Source organism: Pelodiscus sinensis, chromosome 3 (genome assembly GCF_052426305.1).
Source record: "Pelodiscus sinensis isolate ZL-2025 chromosome 3, ASM5242630v1, whole genome shotgun sequence".
NCBI classification, from domain to species: domain Eukaryota; kingdom Metazoa; phylum Chordata; order Testudines; family Trionychidae; genus Pelodiscus; species Pelodiscus sinensis.
The window spans coordinates 145137136-145160605 of NC_143054.1; the positions used below are offsets into that span (position 1 = coordinate 145137136).

Genomic DNA, 23470 nt, shown 5'->3' on the forward strand with positions numbered 1-23470 from the left:
GGGCCCAGCCCCCATTTGGCCACAGCCTCCTATTCTCCCTCCCCTCCCAATCCTGGGGCAGGCCCTGCAGTCTAGCCCCCATCTGGCTGCCCCCCTGTTGCTGTGGTGCGGGTAAGAGGGGAGACCACAATCTGGCTGTGGCAGACAGATGGGGGGTTGGCGAGCATAGTGAGCAGGGACTCAGCCCCCTAGTCTCTCTTAATTCTCAAGAATCCATTTCAAGCCACCCAGGCTGCATCATTGTTTACCTCCTTTATGTGCTGCTTCTATTTGTGCCTCTCACCGCTCTCCATGTGCCTTGAAATCCCACCACCTCAACCTCATCTGCCATGCCTGCATCCTCTCCTCTGTCGTTCCTTGGACACACCTTTCCTCCAAAGTGGCTATTTACCTTCTAGTGCTTCTCCCCTCACTGTTCGGTAATTAGCAAAGAGCTGAAAATAATAATTGCAGGATGGCAACAAACTAGTGATGAAAATCACGATACCTACAACACATGCTTCGCTACGCTAGTTGCCTGCCACAACGCCTCCTCATGCCCATGAATTGTTCATTTAGGTGCAGGCCCTTTGGAGCCAGAGGCCTTGTCATTGTGTCTGTCTATAAAGTGTCTAGTGTACAGACACTAGACAAATAATAGGGAGCTTCTCAGTAACATCTTATCTCTAGTTTGAGTAATTAATTACATTGTACATCTATAGCTCTAAATAAATCATATTGCTTATTATTCACCTGGTATTCAGTCCCTTTGTTAGAGTAGGTGTCACATATAAAAACTTACATCCAGTGACTAATTTTTTATTCATCTGAGTGACAAAAAATGATATTCAGATAAACCAGACTATAAACTGCTGAGTGTGTTGAGCAATAAAGATATTGTGCAATCTATTATATTTGTGGTTCGTTGTTTTTGCAGCATGCTGTTGGTAATAAAAAAATACAATATCTGAAATGAACTCTTTACTAAAGAGAAAATGTCTGATTATTTTCCTATTATAGTCTGCAAATAATTGCATTATAATTGCCTTAGCATAAAATGAAAAATCCTTGCAGATAGAACTTCTACTTCTGATTAAACAGACGGACAAAGATTTCAGTTTTCTCCAGTCATTTTTAAAGGTGACTATTCCTTTATGACATTTAACTCTGTCAGAAAATTGACACTCCCTCCCCCCCCCCCCCCCCCGATTTTTTTTTTAAATAGTTTGTTCTGGAAAAGGTAACAATCCTGTGTACGGATGATTACTAAATATTTGTGAATCCTAGTATCTCCACAAATTTAGAACAAAGGATTGTCCATAAGATTATCCTGATCATGCTGGTTTTTGGTTTTTACAATTTCTAAATCATTTCCCATGCTGTTGGAAAAAGATGAAATAATTTTGTATGATTTATTTAGATGGCCAGCCATCTAAGAATAATGGAGGACTGGTTACAGTGAGCAACCTGTAAACAACCCATAGTCTAAAAACAACTTGTTCAGCAGCTTATTTGGTGAATATTCAGGAACAGTTAATCCAATTGAAGAAATGAGCTTTGATTTGTTAGAAAATTATTCACCTAATAAAGGAGAAGGTCACAGCACCTAAATATGTGGTGAGGTTTGGTTTGGTTTTTTTGTTTAAGAGCACGTAATCCCCTCCAGCATTCTCTGTGTTGGTTTATAGCCAGATGCATAAAATAAAAATTCCATACGACTGAATTCTAATCCTTCAGTCAGGACTATGGGTAAATCCTGATTGGGCACACAGTCTTCATTGGCAAGACACAGACCAAGTGGCTTTACATCAGCTAGACCAGTGGTCCCCAACCGTTAGAGGCTCCCCGACGCCTGGGAGCAGGGCCACTCACACACCAGGCGCCCGGGGGCAGGGCCATTCACGCGCCGGGCGCCCGGGGGGTGGGGCCACTCATGCGCCGGGAGCCGGGCCGCGCGTGCTGGGGCACGCCAGGGGCAGGGATGCCCTTGCACCCAGCGCCGGCATGTGCCCCAGGGCCGGGGCCGCCCGAGCGCCTTGTGCCATGGACCCGGGGCCGGCGCCGCTGCCCGAGCCGCACGCCTGGGTCCGGCACCGGCGCCGCGCACCCACATGTGCCCCGGGGCTGGGGCCACCTGAGCACCGCGCACCAGGCGCCGGTGTGTGTCGCGCGCCTGGGGCCGGCGCCTCCAGTGCGCCGGGGGCGGGGCCGGCCCAGGTTGTCGGCGGGCGCCATGGCACCCGCGGGCACCGTGTTGGGGACCACTGAGCTAGACAAAGACTGTAGTGCTATTAAAATCTACCCTTACCTAATACAGATCCGTGTTGTGTGTAGGCAAGTCGGTCCCACTCCTGGCTGCTCATTTGGGCTTCTGGGTTATTTGTCACAGAAGAGTAGCTCATTTGCTCATCATCAGACGCTTAGCCTGCTAAGAGTTCTGCTGTTTTTTATCGTGAGCTCTGATCTTTGTGTACAGTACTAATATGTTTGTCAGGAACAGAGAAGCACCTGGAAGCATACATGGCCAGTAAGGTCCCAGCTCTCACATAGCTCATGTTTCTGAGAGCTATATTGTCACGCTTGTATGGCTGAGCCTGGTTGTGATGTGCTCCCATTAGTGACCCCTATTTTCACTGGGTTAGCTGCTCAAGACAGAGGCTTGATGTGCAAATTTTTCTTTACAAACATTTTAAATGTTTTGTATTATTGGAAAGAGCACAGTACTGGCAGGGGAAACATAAAGTTCTGTGTTGTAGAATGTAGGGTCTAATTCTGTTAGTATTTACATGAATATAAAATGCAGGGTAATTCCATGGGTTTCAGTTGAGTCACATTGGTGTAACGGAAAGAATCCAGCCCAGTCTTCTTTAAACTCTTGTTTAATTTTCTTGACCGCTTTAGAACTATACTTTTTAGGCCCTTAGCTTCTCCCCACTCTCACAAAAAAGATTTAGATACGTGAAGGGATAAAAAACCCAAAATGGGCAGATAAAGCAGCTAGGATAAAATTACAAGGGTTATTTAATCCTCATGCTTCAAAGCATGAGCTGATTAACAGCTGGGGTTAGATGACATTTCCCCCACTCCATGATAGAGTATAGACAATTAGGTTCATGCTGCTGGTTTTTATGCTATCTTCTGAAGCATCCGTGCTGGGCCATACTCTGAAAGACAGGATGCTGGGCTAGATGGACCATTGGTCACTTACAGGATGGTAATTCTTATGTTCATAATTCAGATTGTGTTAGTTTGATGTTTTCAAAAGATAGGCCATTTGGAGCCAGTTAGTGCTGACGACTTAATTCATTTGGTTTCATCATGGCTACATAAATCATCAGTGACCAAGTGCAGAAAGTTCTCTTCCTTAAACCAAGTAGCTGGCAGTAGATGTCTGTGCAATCCGTAGACATGTGCAGGAGATTTCTGCCTTATTTTCCCCCTAAGAAGTGTGCTTCATATTGGAGAAGTGGCCACCCAAAGAGGCTGTAGTACTTGCAGCTGTAGCCAAGTTCAATCCACTTTAAATTATCCAGACTGTCTGAGAAATAGCTAGTTTGGCTCTTAGTGTACCTGAGACCTTTCTCTTACAGAATGCCTATGGGTCCCTCTCTGAAGTGATGCGGAAGTGGAAAGACTACCAGCTGCAGTGCCTGAAGTATCTCTATGAGACTCCCCCTCTTATGGCAGGTAAGCCTGCTCTGCAGGATAGGATGTTGTTTTACTTTATAAAGCATCTGCTAACGGTGGCAAAGAGCTGCTATGGGCTTGAAATCACTCCTCCTCCATAACTCAACTCCATTTCTATTCCCATTTTCTGTAGCCCACTGCCTGTGGGCTGTTTCCTGGGATAACCAGTTTCTTCATAGGCAGTGGGAGAAGAGATTACATGGAAGGGATCAATTATAAAGCCATTAATCTCTGTGGCCCAAAGTATCTTGTTGTACCATGGCTCATCTTTGGTTCCGAGATCCATGGTGTCTGCCATGCAGCCTCCGGAGTGAATGCCAACCATGGAGTTCTGCAATGTGGCCTGCAGCCTTGAATATAGGGGATCAACCTGAGGGAGACAGTAGGCCCTAGCAAGGAGTGTTCTGCAAGGATTTTCAAGGAGAGTCCTGCATTCAATGCCTAAGGCCATGCCCCACTTTAATTTATACCCACTTTAAGGGCCCTTTACCTGTCAGAGTGGTATAAAGGGGCCTAAGTGTAAATGAAAATGCAGTTCGTGGTCTCTATGGGCTGAATCATTCTGTTGAAGAGAAGGGCAGCTCTCTCTGTAATTGCTGGCACTCGCTGACAATGCGGCCCACAGTATATGAGCAAGAGTGCCCCTGTTCTACAGTGGTAGAGATGTAGCCGTGTTAGTCTGGGGTAGCTGAAGCAAAATGCAGGACTATGTAGCACTTTAAAGACTAACAAGATGGTTTATTAGATGATGAGCTTTCGTGGGCCAGACCCACTTCCTCAGATCAAATAATGGAAGAAAACAGTCACAACCATATATACCAAAGGATACAGTTTAAAAAAATGAACACACATGAAAAGGACAAATCACATTACAGAACAGAAGGGGGATGTGGGGGGGGGGGGAAGGAAGGTGAATGCCAGTGAGTTAATGATATTAGAGGTGGGGAAGGGGAAATGTCTGTGAGTTAATAGCTTCCCCAATTATCACCTCTAATACTATCTGCTATTCTACAGCAGAGCTCCGCAAAGGGCCACACAGATCTTAAATTTACATTTAGAAAACACTGTTTCCCCATATCTGCCTCTGTTAGCTGTATTGCTACAATGGGGTGTATAGTGATAGCAATTGTGGGAGGGCAACACATTCGTCTTCCTTTGTTTGGCTGTGCTCAGAGTGCCGCCCTCCGAGACTGATGGCTTCATAAATGTGAAGCTGTAGCATTAGCACATTGAATAAGCTGTAATGCTGATCTATGATCATTTGTGTGGGTATTTCAGCAGTGCATCAATGTATTTGTTAGAATTCACAGCATCATGACAGCAACCAGTTCTCAGGGCAAGATTCCATACAGCAATCATAACAAGGATATTTGCTGCTGGGGGAACTGAGACAAGACCGGGAAACATGAGAGGCGAGGGATACCTGGCGCTAGGGAAGGATGGAAGCCTCTGGCAGCAGGTGTTGTGGCAGCATGGCATGGCAGCATAGCATGGGATCCTTGTGATGTCACCTCTGCAATCCTCCTGCCCACTTGTTCAGTCAAAGAGCAGCCTGAGAAGTTCAGTCCCTTCCCTTTCTTCTTGGGTGGGGTGAGACTGTATGGCAGGGGTGCCCAACCTGTGGCTCCAGAGCCACATGAAGCTCTTCAGAAGTTAATATGTGGCTCCTTACATAGGTACCAAATCCAGGGCTGGAGCTATAGGTGCCAACCTTCCACTGGGCCAGAGGGTGCTCACTGTTCTACCCCCAGCTCTGCTTTAGGCGCTGTCCCCCTCCACTTTTTCCCCTAGGATCCTGCCACTTCCCACCCGCTCCACTGAGTCTGTCACCCTCATGCTTCCCCCTCCAGTGTCTCCCACTGAGAAAGAGCTGATCCGAGTGAGCAGGAGGGAAAGGAGGAGGAGGCACTGACCAGTGGGACTGCCAGTGGGCGGGATGTGCTGAGAGTGGTGGTGGAGAGATGATCGGTGCTGGTGACATAGAACTGTGGCTCTTTGACAATGTGCATTGGTAAAGTCTGGCTCCTTCTCAGGTTTAGGTTGGCTGCTCTATGGTATCTCCCCCTGCTCTATGGTATCTCCCCCTGCTCTATGGTATCTCCCTCCCCTTCCTAAAACACAGCTTGTTACAGTTATGTGGTATACCAGCTTCACCTCCTTCCCTCCCTCCGTTTTTCTGATGATTGTTCTTCACGGGGATCATGGCTCCAAGGTTAATGCTGGATCCCATTTTCCATCTCTCTGCAGAAGGCAAATTCTGCAACAGAACATTTGACGACTATGCCTGTTGGCCTGATGGGCTACCTGGGACCTATGTGAATGTAAGCTGCCCTTGGTATCTTCCTTGGGCCAGCACAGGTAAGGGCCTGTCCTTTCTGGGCAAATCCAATCCCAAGCATGAGACGCTTGTCTCCCAGCAGCCTGTTAAACTTACACAGCTATTGCATGGACAGGATTGCTTCTGATCACTGTCAGTACAGCTAGGACACTTAAAAGGTTCTAGTACGAAGACATTGATTCTAGCCCACTGTTGCAAAATACTTTGCCATTTCCCCTTTGTGGTAGGTGGTGGAAGAGGAGGGTGGGGAAATTGCCCTAGCAAAAGCACTATGCTCTGATTGGACTATGTGCCAGGATGTGCGTACCTGAATGAAAAGGAGCCAGAAGCTAAGAATCGAGTAATATCTTATACTACCCAGAACCAAATGTGATGCTTCTCAGGGTATGTCTTTACTACAAAGTTAATTCGAACTAACAGATGTTAGTTCGAATTAACTTTCATAGGTGCTACACTAGCGCTCCGCTAGTTCGAACTTAATTCGAACTAGCGGAGCGCTTAGTTCGACCTAGGTAAACCTCATTGTATGAGGACTAAGCCTAGTTCGAACGTACTAGTTCGAATTAAGGGGTGTGTAGCCCCTTAATTCAAACTAGTGGGAGGCTAGCCCTCCCCAGCTTTCCCTGGTGGCCACTCTGGCCAACACCAGGGAAACTCTACTGCCCCCCTCCCGGCCCCGGACCCCTTAAAGGGGCACGGGCTGGCTACGGTGCCCGTGCCAGGTGCAAGCCTGCCAGCACCCAGCCAGCAGACCCTGTACCTGGCACGGCTCGAGCCAGCCACCCGATGCCCCCCAGCCCTCCCCCTCTTCCCGGGATCAGGCTGGCGGCTCCCGGGAGCTTGCCCGGGACCGCAAGAGGCGGGCACCCGCCTGGTCCAGTACGGACATCGTGGACTTCGTCCACGACCTCCGCACTAGACACAGGAAAGTTGCCATCTAGGGCAGAAGAGCTGCCAGCCTGGCCACCCAGGAACAGGTGTGCATGAAAATCAAGGTGGTCCACTGAGACCCCCGACCCTGAGCCCTGAGCTTACAATGGCCGTCCTGGGTCAGACCAAAGGTCCATCTAGCCCAGTAGCCTGTCTGCCGACAGCAGACAACCCTAGGAACCTTGGAGGGGATGGACCAAAGACAGTGACCAAGCCATTTGTCTCGTGCCATCCCTCTCCAGCCTTCCACAAACCTTGGGCAGGGACACCACTCCTACCCCCCCTGGCTAATAGCACTCCATGGACCCAACCTCCATGACTTGATCTCACTTCCCTTTCAACTCTGTTCTAGTTGTAGCCTTCACAGCCTCCTGCAGCAAGGAGTTCCACAGGTTGACTCTTTGCTTTGTGAAGAACAACTTTCTGTTAGTAGTTTGAAGCCTGCTACCCATTCCTTTCCTTTGGTGTCCTCTAGTCCTTCTATTATGGGAACTAATGAAGAACTTTTCTGTATGCACCCTCTCCACCCCACTCATGCTTTTAGAGACCTCTATCATATCCCCCCTCCATCTCCTCTTTTCTAAGCTGAAAAGTCCCAGTCTCTTTAGCCTCTCTTCATATGGGACCTCTTCCAAACCTCTGATCATTTTAGTTGCCCTCCCCTCTCCCACCCGCTCTCTTCCCCTCTCCCACCTCCTTTTCCCAGTCTTCCCGAGTTTTGTGCAATAAAGAGAGATTCTATTTTTGAACACAATTGTCCTTTATTTTGTACATCAGGAAGGGGCACTAGGGAGGGGTAAGTGGAAGGAGGTGAGGGAGGAATGGGGTATGAGCTACCGATGGGGAGGACTGGGCTGGCTCTGTGGGCTTCTGGGGGTGGAAGCTCTGTTGCAGCCCCCCAATTGCTCCTTCTCCCAAGATGTCAGCCTACGGCAAGTGCAGCCGGTCTGATGGCCGAGTGCTGTGATGTGCCCTGTGGGTACTCCGGGCAATCCAAGCCAGGACTGCTTTGCAAGCGGGGCACCCCTGAGAACTGTCTGTCCGGGGTGGGGGTCGGGTCCCTTTAAGCACAGCCCTCGGCTAGCCTGAGACAGCATTTCCACGCTCTAAGTCCTCCTCTGATGCCCTGCCGGCACTGCTTCTGGCCATCCTTAAGCCTGGTTCAGGGTCCACTTAATGTGGACATGCTAGTTCGAATTAGCGCTGTAGTGTAGACATACCCTCAGGTACAACCTCTGAAAACCTAGATAGAAGCTACATACAGTTGATAGATAGAGCAACATACAGTCGATAAATATAGACTGAGAAGAAAGTGTTTTAATGGTCCTTCATTTTGCATTAATTTCTGGGGTTCATTGTGGTCTGGTTTGCCGGAATATGGTGAGTAAAGAGGCTGTCATTGGAAACATTGCGGCCTTAAAAAAAATCTGTGCTGGGACCATTATGACTTGTCTCAGGTACAAAACTTAGACCATAGAATTTTTGCCCACTGATTCTTGTATTGCGCCCAATGACTTGCAGAGCATGTCTCTTCAGAAGGACCTCCAGTTCTGATCTGCAGAGTCCAAATGTTGGGAACTTACCACTTTTCTTGATAGTCTGTTCCAATAATTTAGTTATCCTTTCCATTTAATTGATTACTGTAGGTAAGACACACAACACACCAAAAAATCAGCTTCTGCGTGCAGTGGATTGTGGGAAAGATGGCTGGGAGACGAGACCATTGCATCTCGCTGATTCTCTGGCTAATTTTAAGCCAGTCCTAGGAATATTTAGATTAATTGGAGGATCTTCCTCAAACTCTGTCAATAGGTAAATTCAGACAAGGCCATTTACCAACTGGGAGTTGATGGTCCCAGCTTGTCCACCTCCTTGCCCCTGCTTGTCTACATTGGGGCTGCAAGGTAGAAATACAGGAGCTGGCTGCATCGGCTCTGCACCAGCTTGGACTTCCTCACACTCTGGCAGAAATCCTCTACTGGGGATTCCATTCACCTGAACAGCCCCGAATCACACTTTATTTGTATTGCAGGGTAGTGTGACATACTGGGGTACACTCTGGAGTAATGGGTAGCTGCATCATTCCTGCCCTATAACCTGGGGTGCCCTTTATAATGCCTTGCTCCTCACAAAGAGCCTCCATCATATAAGTCACTCCTAGCTGTGTGTGTGCTGTAGCCCAGTGTTTCTCAACCTTTTTAAATAAAGTACCCCTTTAAAAAAGTTTATAAGTACCCCCCAGTACCTACAGTTTTCAGACACACAACATTTTTTTCTACCATTGCAACACATTTGTTTAAATAATTAATTTTAGCCGGGTAGATGATGAAATTTTTGTGTGTAAAGAGTAAAAAAATAATAAAGCGCTGTAAAATTTAAAACAAAAATTCAGTTTTCTCCAAATTTCAGTTGTGTTGACGTACCCCCTAGACTTCTCTCGAGTACCCCTAAAGGTACTCATACTGTTGTTTGAGAAAAACTGCTGTAGCCAACCACTCATACCTTGGTTCTTAGCAGCCATAAAAGTTATCACTGGATGACACCAATGTGCTCAGTGTTAGATTTCTCCTTCTTCCCCCACGAATTCATAGGTCCTGTACTGCCCAGTCCTCTTCTGGACAATATGACTGTGTTAAATCCATCATTCTTTTTGGAGAACAATATGCAGTTACCACAAACGGAGTTAACCAGATTTTTCAACTTGCAAAACAATACAACAGATGGACAAGATAATAAAACAAGGTTACTAACTACAAAGAGAGATTTTAAATGAGTTCAAGTAATGAGGCATCCGTCAGAAAAGAAACACTTTTATATTAGATTAGAAGAGCAAACACTTACTGGTTCCTAACTTAACTACGTATTAGATTAAAAGCCAAGTTTTCTCACCATATCTTTTCAGCAGTTTTACTGACCTAGTTGTTTGTCAGAATCCCTCTCCCAGAGTTCAACACCTGTTTCCTTTTATTCTTCAGGTGCACAGTATGCAATAGACAGAAAGCAGGGTCCCTTTTGGGTATTTGTCCTTTCTTTTAGGAAAACATTTATAACAGCTGTTATAGCTGGACTTCCTCACACTCTGGCAGAAATCCTCTACTGGGGATTCCATTCGCCTGAACAGCCCCGAATCACACTTTATTTGTATTGCTGCGTAGTGGATTGCTGTGACGTACACTCCAGAGTAATGGGTAGCTGCATCACCCCTGCCCTGTAACCTGAGATGCCCTTTATAATGCCTTGCTCCTCTCAAACAGCCTCCAATCATGTAAGTCACTCCTTGCTGTGTGAAGTTGGAGTGTCTATGTAGAAGAACATTCCCTTCTGGGGTTTTTTTTTCATCTGTTTGAACTTTTTGTCTTCCCTCTCATTTTAAATGCATATTAAGCAAAGTGCACTTTCCTTTGAAGTGCAGACCTGTTTGCCAGCTTCTGTTTGGGTGGGACTATGAGTTTGGAACCTGTTGTGTTAACATCATACAGGGGAATCTTAACTTCACGTACAATGTCGTCCCACCTATTTTTCCAGGACAACAGTTCTCAGCAAATTATGAGTTTTCAAATGATACCTTAAAAGGCATACCAAGATTATTATAACAGTATGTGGGGTATATTCTGTCACAGTTGCTCGCTCCTTTTTCTCTGTCTATCAGCAATGACTTTTACACTTTATATTACTTTTTTACCAAGACCTCACTTAGGGCATGTCTATACTTACATGCCAGAGATCGGTCTTTTGGCATTCAATTTAGCAGGTCTAGTTAAGTACTAGTTGGTGCTGGCACTCTGCACAATTGCAAGGAGTAAAAGAAGCCTACACAAGTGTTTGCTCTCAGTGACCTCCCACTGTGAAGACAGCACCAACCCTGGCTTAAAGTAAGTCATCTCCAGCAATGTTATTTTCGTAGCTGGAAATGCATACCTTAAGCCGACTTTCCGAGTCTAGTGTAGATGTGGCCTTATACTAAATATCCCTATTGGAGTTAATGTTTTCAATATATTTATTTGTCTAAAGTGACTATAATTTTCTTCCTGTCTATATTTCTGTCTTCCCTACATCACTTTAGTATTGTTTCTCTCCTGTTGGTAGCAACTATCAATGTCAGCTGGGAATTAATATGCTGTTTATCCCCTTTGGATCATTAATAAAGTTGTTAACTTGTAAATAGCTTTAAAGATTTTTCTTTTACTAATGCACAGGATCAATGTTTACCTTACAATTACTTGACCTAAAAGCCCATCGCATGCTCCAGAACTCTTTCCAATAATTGTAATCTTTTTTGGATGTCTAATAACCTACATATAGGATTAAACTCTTTCCCTCCAGCAAACCCATTTATTTTCAGTCCATAAGTCTCTACGTGCTATCATTTGAGTGCTAATAGCATTTGAAACCATCAGTGCAGGAGAGAGTTAGGATTTAACACAATCTTAAGGGGTAATAAGTTATCAGAATGTGCAATATCATTCATAAAGCTCACAAATAAATAACAGTGAATTACTCTGAAAGCAGAGTATTTGAGTGCAAATAATAGCTGTGCTTTGTGCTTCCATAGAATATTGCACAGGAGGATTGCAAAAGCATTTTAGATACAAATTAAGCCTGGCAATCCTCTTCCCTCTTCATTGCTAGTTGTACCCCATATTATTCCCCATTTCACAGAAGGGAAGTGGGGGAAAGAAGGGGAACAAAGAAATCAAGTGATTTGCTGAAAATAATGAAAGTTACTATGAGACCTGGAAATGAATCCAGGTGTCTGAATTTCCATTGCTTGGTTCATCTCTACACTGCCCCTTGTCGAGTCCTTTACGTGACTGCCACGTGGGTGTAACTTTCTGCCAGGCTAGAAGACTAGCATCCTTACCCTTGCCTGGCATCTTTTTAAACATTTTTCTCCAGGGCAATAGTGAGTTGTCTTCAAATCCCTTCTATACCCCTGAACCACACTCATTGTTTGTTCAAACATGGCAGTGCATTCCCATAAATCCAAAAGAGGCTTCAGCACTACTGAGTGTGGGGCCCCAATATTCTATGTTACCCACACTGAAAATGGAGAAAATGAAGTTATAATTGAGGCTTTGTTCAGAAAGTGTCTAGAAAGGCCCTTTGATATGGTTTGAGATTACTGAGCGGGAAGTACAACAGTTAAACGCAGCTTGAAAGTGACTCTTAAGCTATGTCTTCACTACAAATGCTGCAGCGGCACAATTATAGAGCTGAAGCTGCACCCCCTAATGCTTCAGTGTAGACACTTGCTACAGTGATGGGAGGGGTTCTCCCATCATTATAGTTGATCCGCTTCCTCAAGAGGTGATACCTAATTTGAAAAAAGAAATCTTCCTAGCACTTACGACACTGGGGGGTCAGGTCCCATTTAACTACGTGGCTCAGGGGTGTGGATTTTTCACACTCCCGAGTAATATATCTGGGCTTATTTAACTTTTCAGTGTGGACCAGGTCTTATTGTAATAAACTTTATGCATGGGGATCATCCCATTGATGGAGGTTAGAGTAGCCTGGCTCTTAGAACGCTGAGTACAGTGGAATAGCTGGGATGCCTCAGTGCAAACATTCGCTGACAGAAGGGGTTCTCCTGTTGCTGTGGTTTAATCCATCTACCTGAGAGGTAGTAGCTAGATCGATGGAGAAAGTCTTCCTTTGACCTAGCACTATGTACATTGAGGTTTAGGTCAGCTTAACTAAATCTTTCAGGGTTTGATTTTTTTCATACCCTATGGCTGTGTCCAGACGGGTTTTTTTCGAAAAAAGTAGGCTTTTTTCGAAAAAACTTCACCTGCGTCTAGACTGCAGCCGTGTTCTTTCGAAATTAAATTGAAAGAACGCAGCTTTTCTTTCGACGGCGGTAAACCTCATTGCACGAGGAAGAACGCCTTTTTACGAAAGTGCTCTTTCGAAAAAAGGCGTTCTTGAAAGCAAACAGGGCTTTTTAGAAAGAGAGCATCCAGACTCACTCGATGCTTTCTTTCGAAAAAGCGGCTTGCTTTTTCGAAAGTTCCGCATGCAGTCTAGACGCTCTCTTTCGAAAGAGGCTTGCAGTCTAGACATAGCCTATGAGATGTAGTAGCTATGCTGATTGTCACTTTTCAGTGCTGACCCGCCCTTACAGGTAACTTCTCTTGTCAACAGGTTAGTCAACTGTAAGGCTTTTTGTATCTTCCTCTCAACATCTATACTTACTGCTGATCTTGCTAGCCAATCCCCTATTCCCAATTTGTGCAGTGATGCTGTAGCCATTAGAGATGCTATGGTGCATGTGAATTGCTGCTCCTGCTGGGATAGAACACAGAAAGCAAAGTAAATGGGGAGAAAAAACCTGCAGCACTGTTTGGCCTAGAAAGGTGTCACATTAGGACTTGGGATATATGCATTTTTTTCAAGTAAGTGCGTAATGTGATCATTTTGTGTTAAAAGGTAATCAGATTCCATCTAGCTAGTTACACTAGCAAGCCGGAACTGGTGCCAGTTTGAGTAGAGGGCTGGAAAAAGACCCCACACTGTGACTGCTGGCACTGAAAGATTTTGTAATGCAGGAACTCTTCTTCATACTTGGCCAGCTTTCTATTTCCGCAGCTACTCTATCATTGTCATTCACTGGCTCCATTCTCCATCACTACTCTGGTGGGCTGATAGTCTTAGCACTAGCCTTACTGATAGCTTTGCTGGTACATAGCACTCTGCTGGGTGACTAGCAGGACCAGAAGTTGAAAATGATTTGAAAATATTTTTTTTCCTTCCACTTAGTGAAGACACGGCTGTGCCATTAGCCCAATTCCCAATGCTGTCAGTTTACTCTTCTCTCTTGTCTGCGGGTACTGACTTTTCAGGGAGATGACACTGTGTCCTATAATGTGGTAGTTTCGGAAACTCTGTCTGCATCGAACTGATGATCTATACTACGGTATCCTGACCAGAGAGTGTGGACAGGTTGCTGTTCCATTCTAGAGTAGATAGGGAGAGTCAAAGAAAATTCTCCCACTTTTGAGGGGAGGCAAGAGCCTGCATTTTCAAATCCATATGCCTAAAATTAGGCACTTAAATCCATATTTAGGCATCAAGCCAGGGAATAGTCCAAGGAGCTGAAGAGAATTAGGATCCTGGCTCCAGTGAATTAAACAGTGACCTGAATCTCAGCAGTGTGAAGTCATACTTCATAGCAGTTTTTGCTTTCTGCCAGACTTAGATGAGCAGTTCTCACTTCCAAGTTGTTTCGGTTGCCATGTCAGCTCATCAGACTAAGGTCCTGGCTGAATTTTTTATAATTTGATAGTGGGGGTTTGTCCCTTATGACTCTGAGACCGGAGGAAGCTCTAGGCCATAGGGTACAGTACATGTCAAGGATTTGGGACACCTGGACCGTAGTCTGTGTGACCACAGACTTCCTATGTGACTTCACGCAAGTCAGGCAGGCCTGGACCCACAAAAAGACTTAGTTACTGTGATGTCCAGTGTTGCTGCACCTAGAAGATCACAGGTACAACACTGCAATCTGCAAAGCCTGCGGTGTTTATATAGTGAACGGGAAGAAATAAGCACCTAAAAATGCAATCCACAATAGCCAGCATTCTGGGCAGGAACCATCTAAGCCAGCCAATAAGAAATGCCGACAAGAGGAGTATGTTCCAAGTCCTGGCCCTCACAGTTTAGTGCCTAAGACCATGGTGCAGTGAGGCATCTTTCTTTGCTTCTGGTCCACAACCAAGAACCTCTTTTCTGGAGTCAGGTGGCTTCTAAGTAGTGTCTCGGGAGCAGGAGGGGGACACTTGCCCTGTGACACATGAAATGCAAGGGGGTTAGTGATGCCTGCATTGTGACTTTCAGCCCACTGCTTCGCACTCTCACCTGGGAGGCTGAAAAATCTAGGTTCAATGCCGCACTGTCTGCCAGAGGTGGGAGAAAGGGTTTGAATGGGAGTCTCTCACATCTCTAATGAGACCACTCCAAACACTGAGCTACAGGATATTCTGATATGGAGCTTCCGCTGTCTCTCCTGCTGAAGGCGTTCCATTTGGCATAAAAAATTAGTCACTTGGCCAGACAGAGTGCAAATGATTCTAGGCTGGTCATTAGGGCACTCATCTAGAAGGTGGAAGACCCGGGTCCAGTTCCCCTGTTCCAGAAATTGTTTTTGTTTATAGGCAGTACAGCAACTTCAGTAAGAGAGTTTGAGGGATCCTGTATCCGAATATCCTGTAGCTCAGTTGACTTTTGGGGGATGGTCTTTCTTGAGAAGTGTTGAGTCCCGCTGAGTACTGTTTTGAGTCCTTTCTACCTTTCAGGCAGAAGGAAACGGAACTGAGTTCTCCCACATCCTAGCTGACTTGAGAGTCTAACTACTAGGATACAGGTTATAAGGAGGGTACTACCACCACCACCATCACCATCTTCTCTGGCTGCATTTTGCATGGTCCTGACCCAGTAGGTGCTCAGGAAGCACTTAGCAGATGAGGACACCCAGGGCAACAGTAGGGATTTGCCTGCCTGTCTTCCTCTACTACTCACTATCTTCCCCTTCGGCTTAGCTGGGAGATAAATGTCTGGATGTCTAGAGTGACTCAGCAGAGCATGTGTGTGCTCAAAGGCAGAAACGTAGGCACCTAGGGACAGGGCCGGCTCGAGCCATTCCTGTGTCCCGGGCAGCGGGCGTGCAACACATGCACAGCTCCGCCCCGGGTGCACAGCGCATGTGCAGCCCCGCCCCTGGAGTGCTGCGCCCCTTACAGCTGCCATCAGGTGCACCTCATAGGTTGGCGCCCCGGGCAGCTGCCCGGCTAGCCCCCCCCTTAATCTGGCCCTGCCTAGGGAATTTAGTTGCCAAGTGAGCATGGGTGCCTCCTGGGTACGGCGGCAGATGAGCAGGGGTATAGAGATCACAATGGAGCCTAAAAGTGGGACTTAGGTGTGTAATTACCTTTGTGAATCTGGGCTGTAGTGTTTCTGTACCTCAATTCTCCATCAGTAAAATGCAGCTACCAGTGCTGCCGTGCCTGCCAGGAGGCTTGTGAGGATAAAATGTGGTAAAGATTGTGAAGGGGTCAGATACTATGGTGACGGAAGCTGTACAGTGACCGGTCCGTAGCCAGACAGACTAAGGGTTAGAGCAGCTTGTGCTTCATTGCATATCGATTAGGGTGAACAGCTGCTGTGCACTACAACCCACAGAGTCTCAAGGATGAGGAGGCTAATGTACCAGTCACAAAAGTACTATCTTATTCCCATCTTCATTATATGACGTACCAGACATTGGTGTCCCCTAGTACATCCGCATAGACTGGCATTGTCTGTGGACTGCAGTGGTGTAAATAATGTTTCCTGGACTATGTATAGCAATGACACAAGACGTACTTTGCAGGACACTTACCTGTTTTCTGTTCTTTGTGTGGGCATGTCCAGGGCATTCTGCTATGGGGAAAATTTGCTGATTGTAGCATTTCAGTGAAAATACTTTAAAGATTATGTGAAAATTTAACTTTTTTGTCCAGTTCCGGCTGGGTAGCAAATGTGCATCTGACTCACATGAAGTAGGTCTTTATATTCCTGCTGTGTGACACTGAGATTGGGCCACAGGACCCCATATTGGAGTCCTACCGCACTGTTTAGTTGCTTTGTTAACCCAGAACTGTCTCTGTTTCCTGTTTGCCTTCAGTACTTACCTTTGCTTCCTCACCACAGCAGCACCGCACCTCATGATCGGTAAGTGATTTATACTCACAGTGCCGCTGTGCTCCAGGGAAATACTGTTATCCTGTCTTACCCATGTGGAACTGAGGCACAGAGACTCCAAGGTCACACAAAGTCTGTAGCAGAGCAGGGAACTGAATGTAGGTATAGAAAATCCCAGGCTAATCCCCACCTGGTGTACTTTCTTTCCATGATTTATGTTGAGTGATTGTGAACATAAGTCATGGGAAGAAAGTATAGCAGGTGAGGTGTTCTCAGAAGCCCAGTAACATGACGCTTTGTGAGATATATCAGATCAAATAAAGCCTAACCTGAGCTACTGATCAAAACTTAATCTTCAGAGTATGGAGATGGTAGATTTTTCCCTTGTGTTTTTTAATTTCTGTGGTAGCCTCTGCATCTCCCAGCCTTAGATAGGGACATGTTGGAAATGTTGAACAAATGTGAAACAGTGCTCGTGTGGTTTTCTTTGATCCTGACGGAATGTTCTAGAGTACTTGGTTCCCATGAAGTTTCCAGCCCACTTTTAGATTGACTCTAAAGTCCAGTGAAGGCTTTCAGTGAGCTTTGGATTAGATCCAGTGTTCCCTGTAAACTGGGTGGTTGGGCAGCCACCCAGGAGGAATTCCTGTGCCGCCCATCTGATTAACAGAGCACCCACAGTGCCCATGTCCATCAGCATGTGTTTCTACTGGTTGTGTCCATCTGCACATGCCTTGGCGCACGAAACAAAATGTATTTCACTCGCGGATGGAAAAAATTAGAGGGATATTGAGTAGGTCTTTTGTGAACACACAGGCTTTAGAGAAACTCCTGTCTTTCTCCCTGAGCTAAAGCTTTTGAGATTTGCTCACTAGTAAACCTACTAGTTATCTAATGGTACAGGGTGACATTTTTCACTCAGTCATATCCAAGCAACCCTGTGGAAATCTGGTAACCATAATACATGACTGGAGATAGTTGACTTTTTGTCCACACAGCAGTCACTGTGTTAGAATGGGTGCAACTGAAGGCAAATCTGTGCTTCAGTGTGCCATCTGTTGAGAGAAGGCATCCACTTCCAATTACTGTCACTGGCTATGCATCTCAGTGTCACTACTTTTTTAAAATGTAAGGCCAATTGCCCATAAAGTTCTGTGGATTTGGCAAGTTTGAAGCGGCCAGTACAATTTATTTTATATTTGTATGTCCTTTGGGGTCCTGATATTTTATTGTGTAACGGCACTACATCCTCTTAAATAGAAAATCACCCAGAAATGATTGTTCCAAACACAACTTATGTGCACGGTAAACACATCACTTGTTTTTATGTATCTGGGGCATACAAAGGTTAGCTGCAGTCTAGTGGAGCTTAGCCATAGCTCAGTACCACATGACAGCTAATGCGTTCCCTCTCTTATTGTTTCAGGTAGCTTGGAAGTTAGTGGCTGTGACTGTGCGTCTATTGATTTAAATAATTTTGTTTGCAATGTAAGCCTTAAATAGACTATAATGAAACACTGCATTCTTTGATTGCTACTGATACGCACATATCATAGTTGTAAATTGAGATAATACCAGCTCACAAACTTCAGATGTGGAGCCAAACTCCCCCAACATTTGTGGATGTTTGTATCCAGGGTTTTGGTTTAGGATCCATCTCTAACTATGTGGTACAGAGATTCCAAATTTAATTTAAAATACAGTATAAAGGTGGATAATGGGAGGGGTGTGTGTCACAGTTCAGTACAACTGTGCTAGTATGGCATGCAGGGATATATTGGCATGTTAGTACTTTCTTGTATACTTGGTAAATTAAACCCCTTTCAGAGCGTGTTTATATAATAAAGGAGATCTTACTTCTGTGGAGGCCTAAATCAAAGAAACTTCTGGGGCAAATACTCTGCTCCTTCAAATTCCACAATTTGGAATCTCTGTACCACATAGCTAGAGATGGATCCTGAACCAAAACCCTGGATACAAACATCCACAAACTGAAACAAACTTCAAGCTACCTGAAGCAATAAGAGAGGGAACACATTAGCTGTCGTGGTACTGAGCTATGGCTAAGCTCCACTAGACTGCAGCTAACCTTTGTATGCCCCAGATACATAAAAACAAGTGATGTGTTTACCGTGCACATAAGTTGTGTTTGGAACAATCATTTCTGGGTGATTTTCTATTTAAGAGGATTTAGTGCCGTTACACAATAAAATATCAGGACCCCAAAGGACATACACATATAAAATAAATTGTACTGGCCGCTTCAAACTTGCCAAATCCACAGAACTTTACGGGCAATTGGCCTTACATTTTAAAAAAGTAGTGACACTGAGATGCATAGCCAGTGAGATGCATAGCCAGTAATTGGAAGTGGATGCCTTCTCTCAACAGATGGCACACTGAAGCACAGATTTGCCTTCAGTTGCACCCATTCTAACACAGTGACTTCCGTGTGGACAAAAAGTCAACTATCTCCAGTCATGTATTATGGTTACCAGATTTCCACAGGGTTGCTTGGATGTGACTTGAGTGAAAAATGTCACCCCGTACCATTAGATAACTAGTAGGTTTACTGGTGAGCAAATCTCAAAAGCTTTAGCTCAGGGAGAAAGGCAGGAGTTTCTCTAAAGCTTGTGTGTTCACAAAAGGCCTACTCAATATCCCTCTAATTTTTTCCGTCCGCGGGTGAAATACATTTTGTTTTGTGTGCAAATGGACACAACCAGTAGAAACACATGCTGATGGCAGAATGCTGTGGGCATTCTGTTAATCAGATGGGCGGCACTTGAATTCCTCCTGGGTGGCTGCCTAACCATCCAATTTACAGGGAACACTGGACCTAATCCAAAGCCCACTAAAGCCAACTATCAAACCAATTAACCAACTCTTGCCATTAGGACTCTGGGTTCAGTCCTGCAAACCACACCTCAGAGAAGCCTTGAATCATGATTGACAAGAACCCAACTCTTCACTCCATCAGTCTTCCCTGGCCAATAAGACTGACTTGAGCTTCGACAGACTGTACACCATCTGTAACTATACTCCATCTGCAGGACGTGTGTGTGTGTGTGTGTGTGTGTGTGTGTGTGTGAATTCATATGCTCTTTTCATTTTGTATTTTTAATAAATGTGTGTATTACCCTTTCCCCTAGAAAAGATCCCGTGTTCTTATAAGCATAACATTTTGGGTAGAGAAATCTTTGTCATAACCAGGAGGAACATTAAATCAATACTGCCTGTCTTGTTTGTTTGGGTTTTTTTAAGTGTTTTGATACAACTCACTAACAGCATAAAAACCAAAGTTTGCTTTGATTATATGAAAGTGGTGCAAATGCATTTGAGATAGAACTTAGCTCTGAACATCTAAATGTTAAGACCGGGTAAGGAACCTCCGACATGCTGCCTGGATATGGTTCATCAGGATTACCATATGGTTTCTATACCTTAGTGTCCACAGCCATTCCGAGCTTTCACTGGCCATGATTGACTGTTCCTGGCCAATGGGAGCTGCAAGAAGCAGTGGTCTGTCCCGCACCACTTCCCAAAGCTCCCACTGGCCCTCCACCCTCTCAGTTCCTTCTTACCAGACTACTCTGATGAAAGGGAGGCGAGTGGGATTGGAATGGACACGAGTAATACATCTCGAAGAACAACAGTTACAAGAGGTAAGTAACCATTTTTCTTCTTTGAGTGCTTGCTCGTGTCCATTCCATGTAGGTGCCTCCCAAGCAGAAACCAAGTAGGCAGGGACAGAGTCCTAACCCTCCACACAACGGAGAGCTGCCCTACCATGAGTGGCATCCTCCCTAGCTTGGTAAGCCAGCACATAATGGTTGGCAAAGGTGTGGACCAAGGACCAGGTGGCTGCCCTGCAGATATCCAGGATAGGCACCTCAGCCACGAAGGCTGTGGAGGAGGCCTGAGCCTTGGTGGAATGAGCCATCAAAGGAGGGGCAGCACTTCAGCCAAATCATAACATGTGATACATAACAGGAAGTGATACCTGAAGAAATCGTGAGCGGAGACCAGATGACCCTTCAGCCTCTCAGCAGTTGCTACAGATAATGGTGGGGACTTACGGAAGGGTTTTGTTTTACCTAAATAATAGGCTATGGTTCTCCTAACATCCAGAGTGTGTAAGGCCTGTTCTTTACCGGAGGCATGGAGCTTGGGGTAACACACTGGAGGGAAAATATCCGGAGAAACATGAAACCGAGCACTATCTTGGGCAGAAAAGCCTAGTGAGGGTAGAGCCTGACCCTATCCTTAAAAAAGACCGTGTAAAGGGGGGGAGGAAGGTCTGAGGATAGTGCTCTGAGCTCTGACACCCAACTGGCTGATCTGATAGCCACCAGGAATGATACCTTCCAAGATAGGAAATAGCAAACATGTCACCATAGATTCAGATGGGGGTGTAGTAAGCTTGGACAAGACCAAGTTGAGGTCCCATGGAAGGACAGGTTGCTGAACATGCAGGTAAAGCCTCTCCAGTCCCTCAGAAACTGATAGACAATGTGATCCATGAAAAGCATCTTACCCCAGGAGCCCAAGTGAAAAGTGGAGATAGCCAATAGGTGGACCTTGATGGAAGGAGGACAGCTGCTGGATCCTGAGGTCGGAGAGGTAGTCCAGGACTAAGAGGACCAGGGAATTCATGGGAGGAATTCCCCACTGAGGAGCCCAGACAGAGAAATGGTTCCATTTGGCCAGATATGTGGCTTTAGTGAAAAAATATGAAAGAGGTAAAACCACCTTACCCCTTACAGCATATGCCAGCAACTGATGACATATGCAAGTGAACAGATCCTGCTGCAGCTTGAAAACCATTTTTTCAGCCATTATATGACCAAAAATACTGTTCAAACCAACTGGAAGAGATCCCGGGTGACTGGAAAAAGGCAAATGTAGTGCCCATCTTTAAAAAATGGAAGAAGGTCAATTTAGGGAACTACAGACCAGTCAGCCTTACCTCAGTCCCCGGAAAAATCATGGAGGGGATCCTCAAGGAATCCAATTCAAAGCACTTGGAAGAGGGGAAAGTGATCAGGAATAGTTAATATGGATTCACCAAGGGCAAGTCATACCCAACCAATCTGATTAGTTTCTATGATGAAGTAACTGGCTCTGTGGACATGGGGAAGTTGGTGGATGTGTCTTGACTTTAGTAAAGCTTTTGATACAGTTTCCCACAATATTCTTGCCACCAAATTAAGGAGGTATGGATTGGATAAATGGACTATAAGGTGGATAGAAAGCTGGCTAGATTGTCGGGTCCAACGGGTAGTGATCAATGGCTCAATGTCTGGTTGGCGGTTGGTTTCAAGTGGAGTGCCCCATGGAAAGATTCTAGGACTTGTTTTGTTCAATATCTTTGGGTATGTCTACACTACAAAGTTAGTTCAAATTAACGGACGTTAGTTCGAACTAACTTTCATAGGCGCTACACTAGCGCTCCGTTAGTTCGAATTTAATTCGAACTAACGGAGCGCTTAGTTCGAACTAGGTAATCCTCATTCCACGAGGATTAAGCCTAGTTCGAATTTACTAGTTCGAATTAAGGGGTATGTAGACCCTTAATTCGAACTAGTGGGAGGCTAGCCCTCCCCAGGTTTCCCTGGTGGCCACTCTGGTCAACACCAGGGAAACTCGTCTGCCCCGCTCCCGGCCCTGGACCCCTTAAAGGGGCACGGGCTGGCTACGGTGCCCGTGCCAGGTGCAAGCCTGCCAGCACCCAGCCAGCAGACCCTGCACCTGGCACGGCACAGAGCCACCCACCCGATGCCCCCAGTCCTCCCCCCCCTTCTCAGGACCAGGCTGGCGGCTCCCGGGAGCTTGTCCAGGACCGCAAGAGGTGGGCACCAGCCTGGCCTAGTGCAGACATCGTGGACCTCGTCCACGATCTCCGCACTAGGCACAGGAAAGTGGCCGGCTAGGGCAGGAGAGCTGCCAGCCTGGCCACCCAGGAGCAGGTGTGCAAGAGAATCAAGGGGGTCCACTGAGACCCCCGACCCTGAGCCCTGAGCTTACAATGGCCGTCCTGGGTCAGACCAAAGGTCCATCTAGCCCAGTAGCCTGTCTGCCGACAGCAGACAACCCTAGGAACCTTGGAGGGGATGGACCGAAGACAGTGACCAAGCCATTTGTCTCGTGCCATCCCTCTCCAGCCTTCCACAAACCTTGGGCAGGGACACCACTCCTACCCCCTGGCTAATAGCACTCCATGGACCCAACCTCCATGACTTGATCTCACTTCCCTTTAAACTCTGTTCTAGTTGTAGCCTTCACAGCCTCCTGCAGCAAGGAGTTCCACAGGTTGACTCTTTGCTTTGTGAAGAACAACTTTCTGTTACTAGTTTGAAGCCTGCTACCCATTCCTTTCCTTTGGTGCCCTCTAGTCCTTCTTTATGCAAACTAATGAAGAACTTTTCTGTATGCACCCTCTCCACCCAACTCCTGCTTTTAGAGACCTCTATCCTGTCCCCCCTCCATCTCCTCTTTTCTAAGCTGAAAAGTCCCAGTCTCTTTAGCCTCTCTTCATATGGGACCTGTTCCCAACCCCTGATTATTTTAGTTGCCCTCCCCTCTCCCACCCTCTCTCTTCCCCTCTCCCACCTCCTTTTCCCACTCTCCCCGAGTTTTGTTCAATACAGACAGATTCTGTTTTTGAACACAATTGTCCTTTATTTTGTACATCAAGAAGAGGGGCTAGGGAAGGGTAAGTGGAAGGAGGTGAGGGAGGAATGGGGTACGCGCCCCCGATGGGGAGGACTGGGCTGGCTCTGTGGGCTTCTGGGGGTGGAAGCTCTCCTGCAGCCCCCCAATTGACCCTTCTCCCCAGATGGCAGCCTGCGGCAAGTG

General features: G+C 46.1%; 1 protein-coding gene across 1 annotated transcript in view; it reads left to right on the forward strand.

The window, feature by feature from the left end:
- The window catches only part of GLP1R (glucagon like peptide 1 receptor), a 130719-nt gene that overhangs the window by 47861 nt on the left and 59388 nt on the right, over positions 1–23470 (forward strand). The window contains exons 2-3 of the mRNA XM_075925080.2: positions 3570–3666; positions 5914–6024. Coding sequence (XP_075781195.1) covers positions 3570–3666; positions 5914–6024 — 208 coding nt within the window. The remainder of the gene's footprint in view (positions 1–3569; positions 3667–5913; positions 6025–23470) is intronic.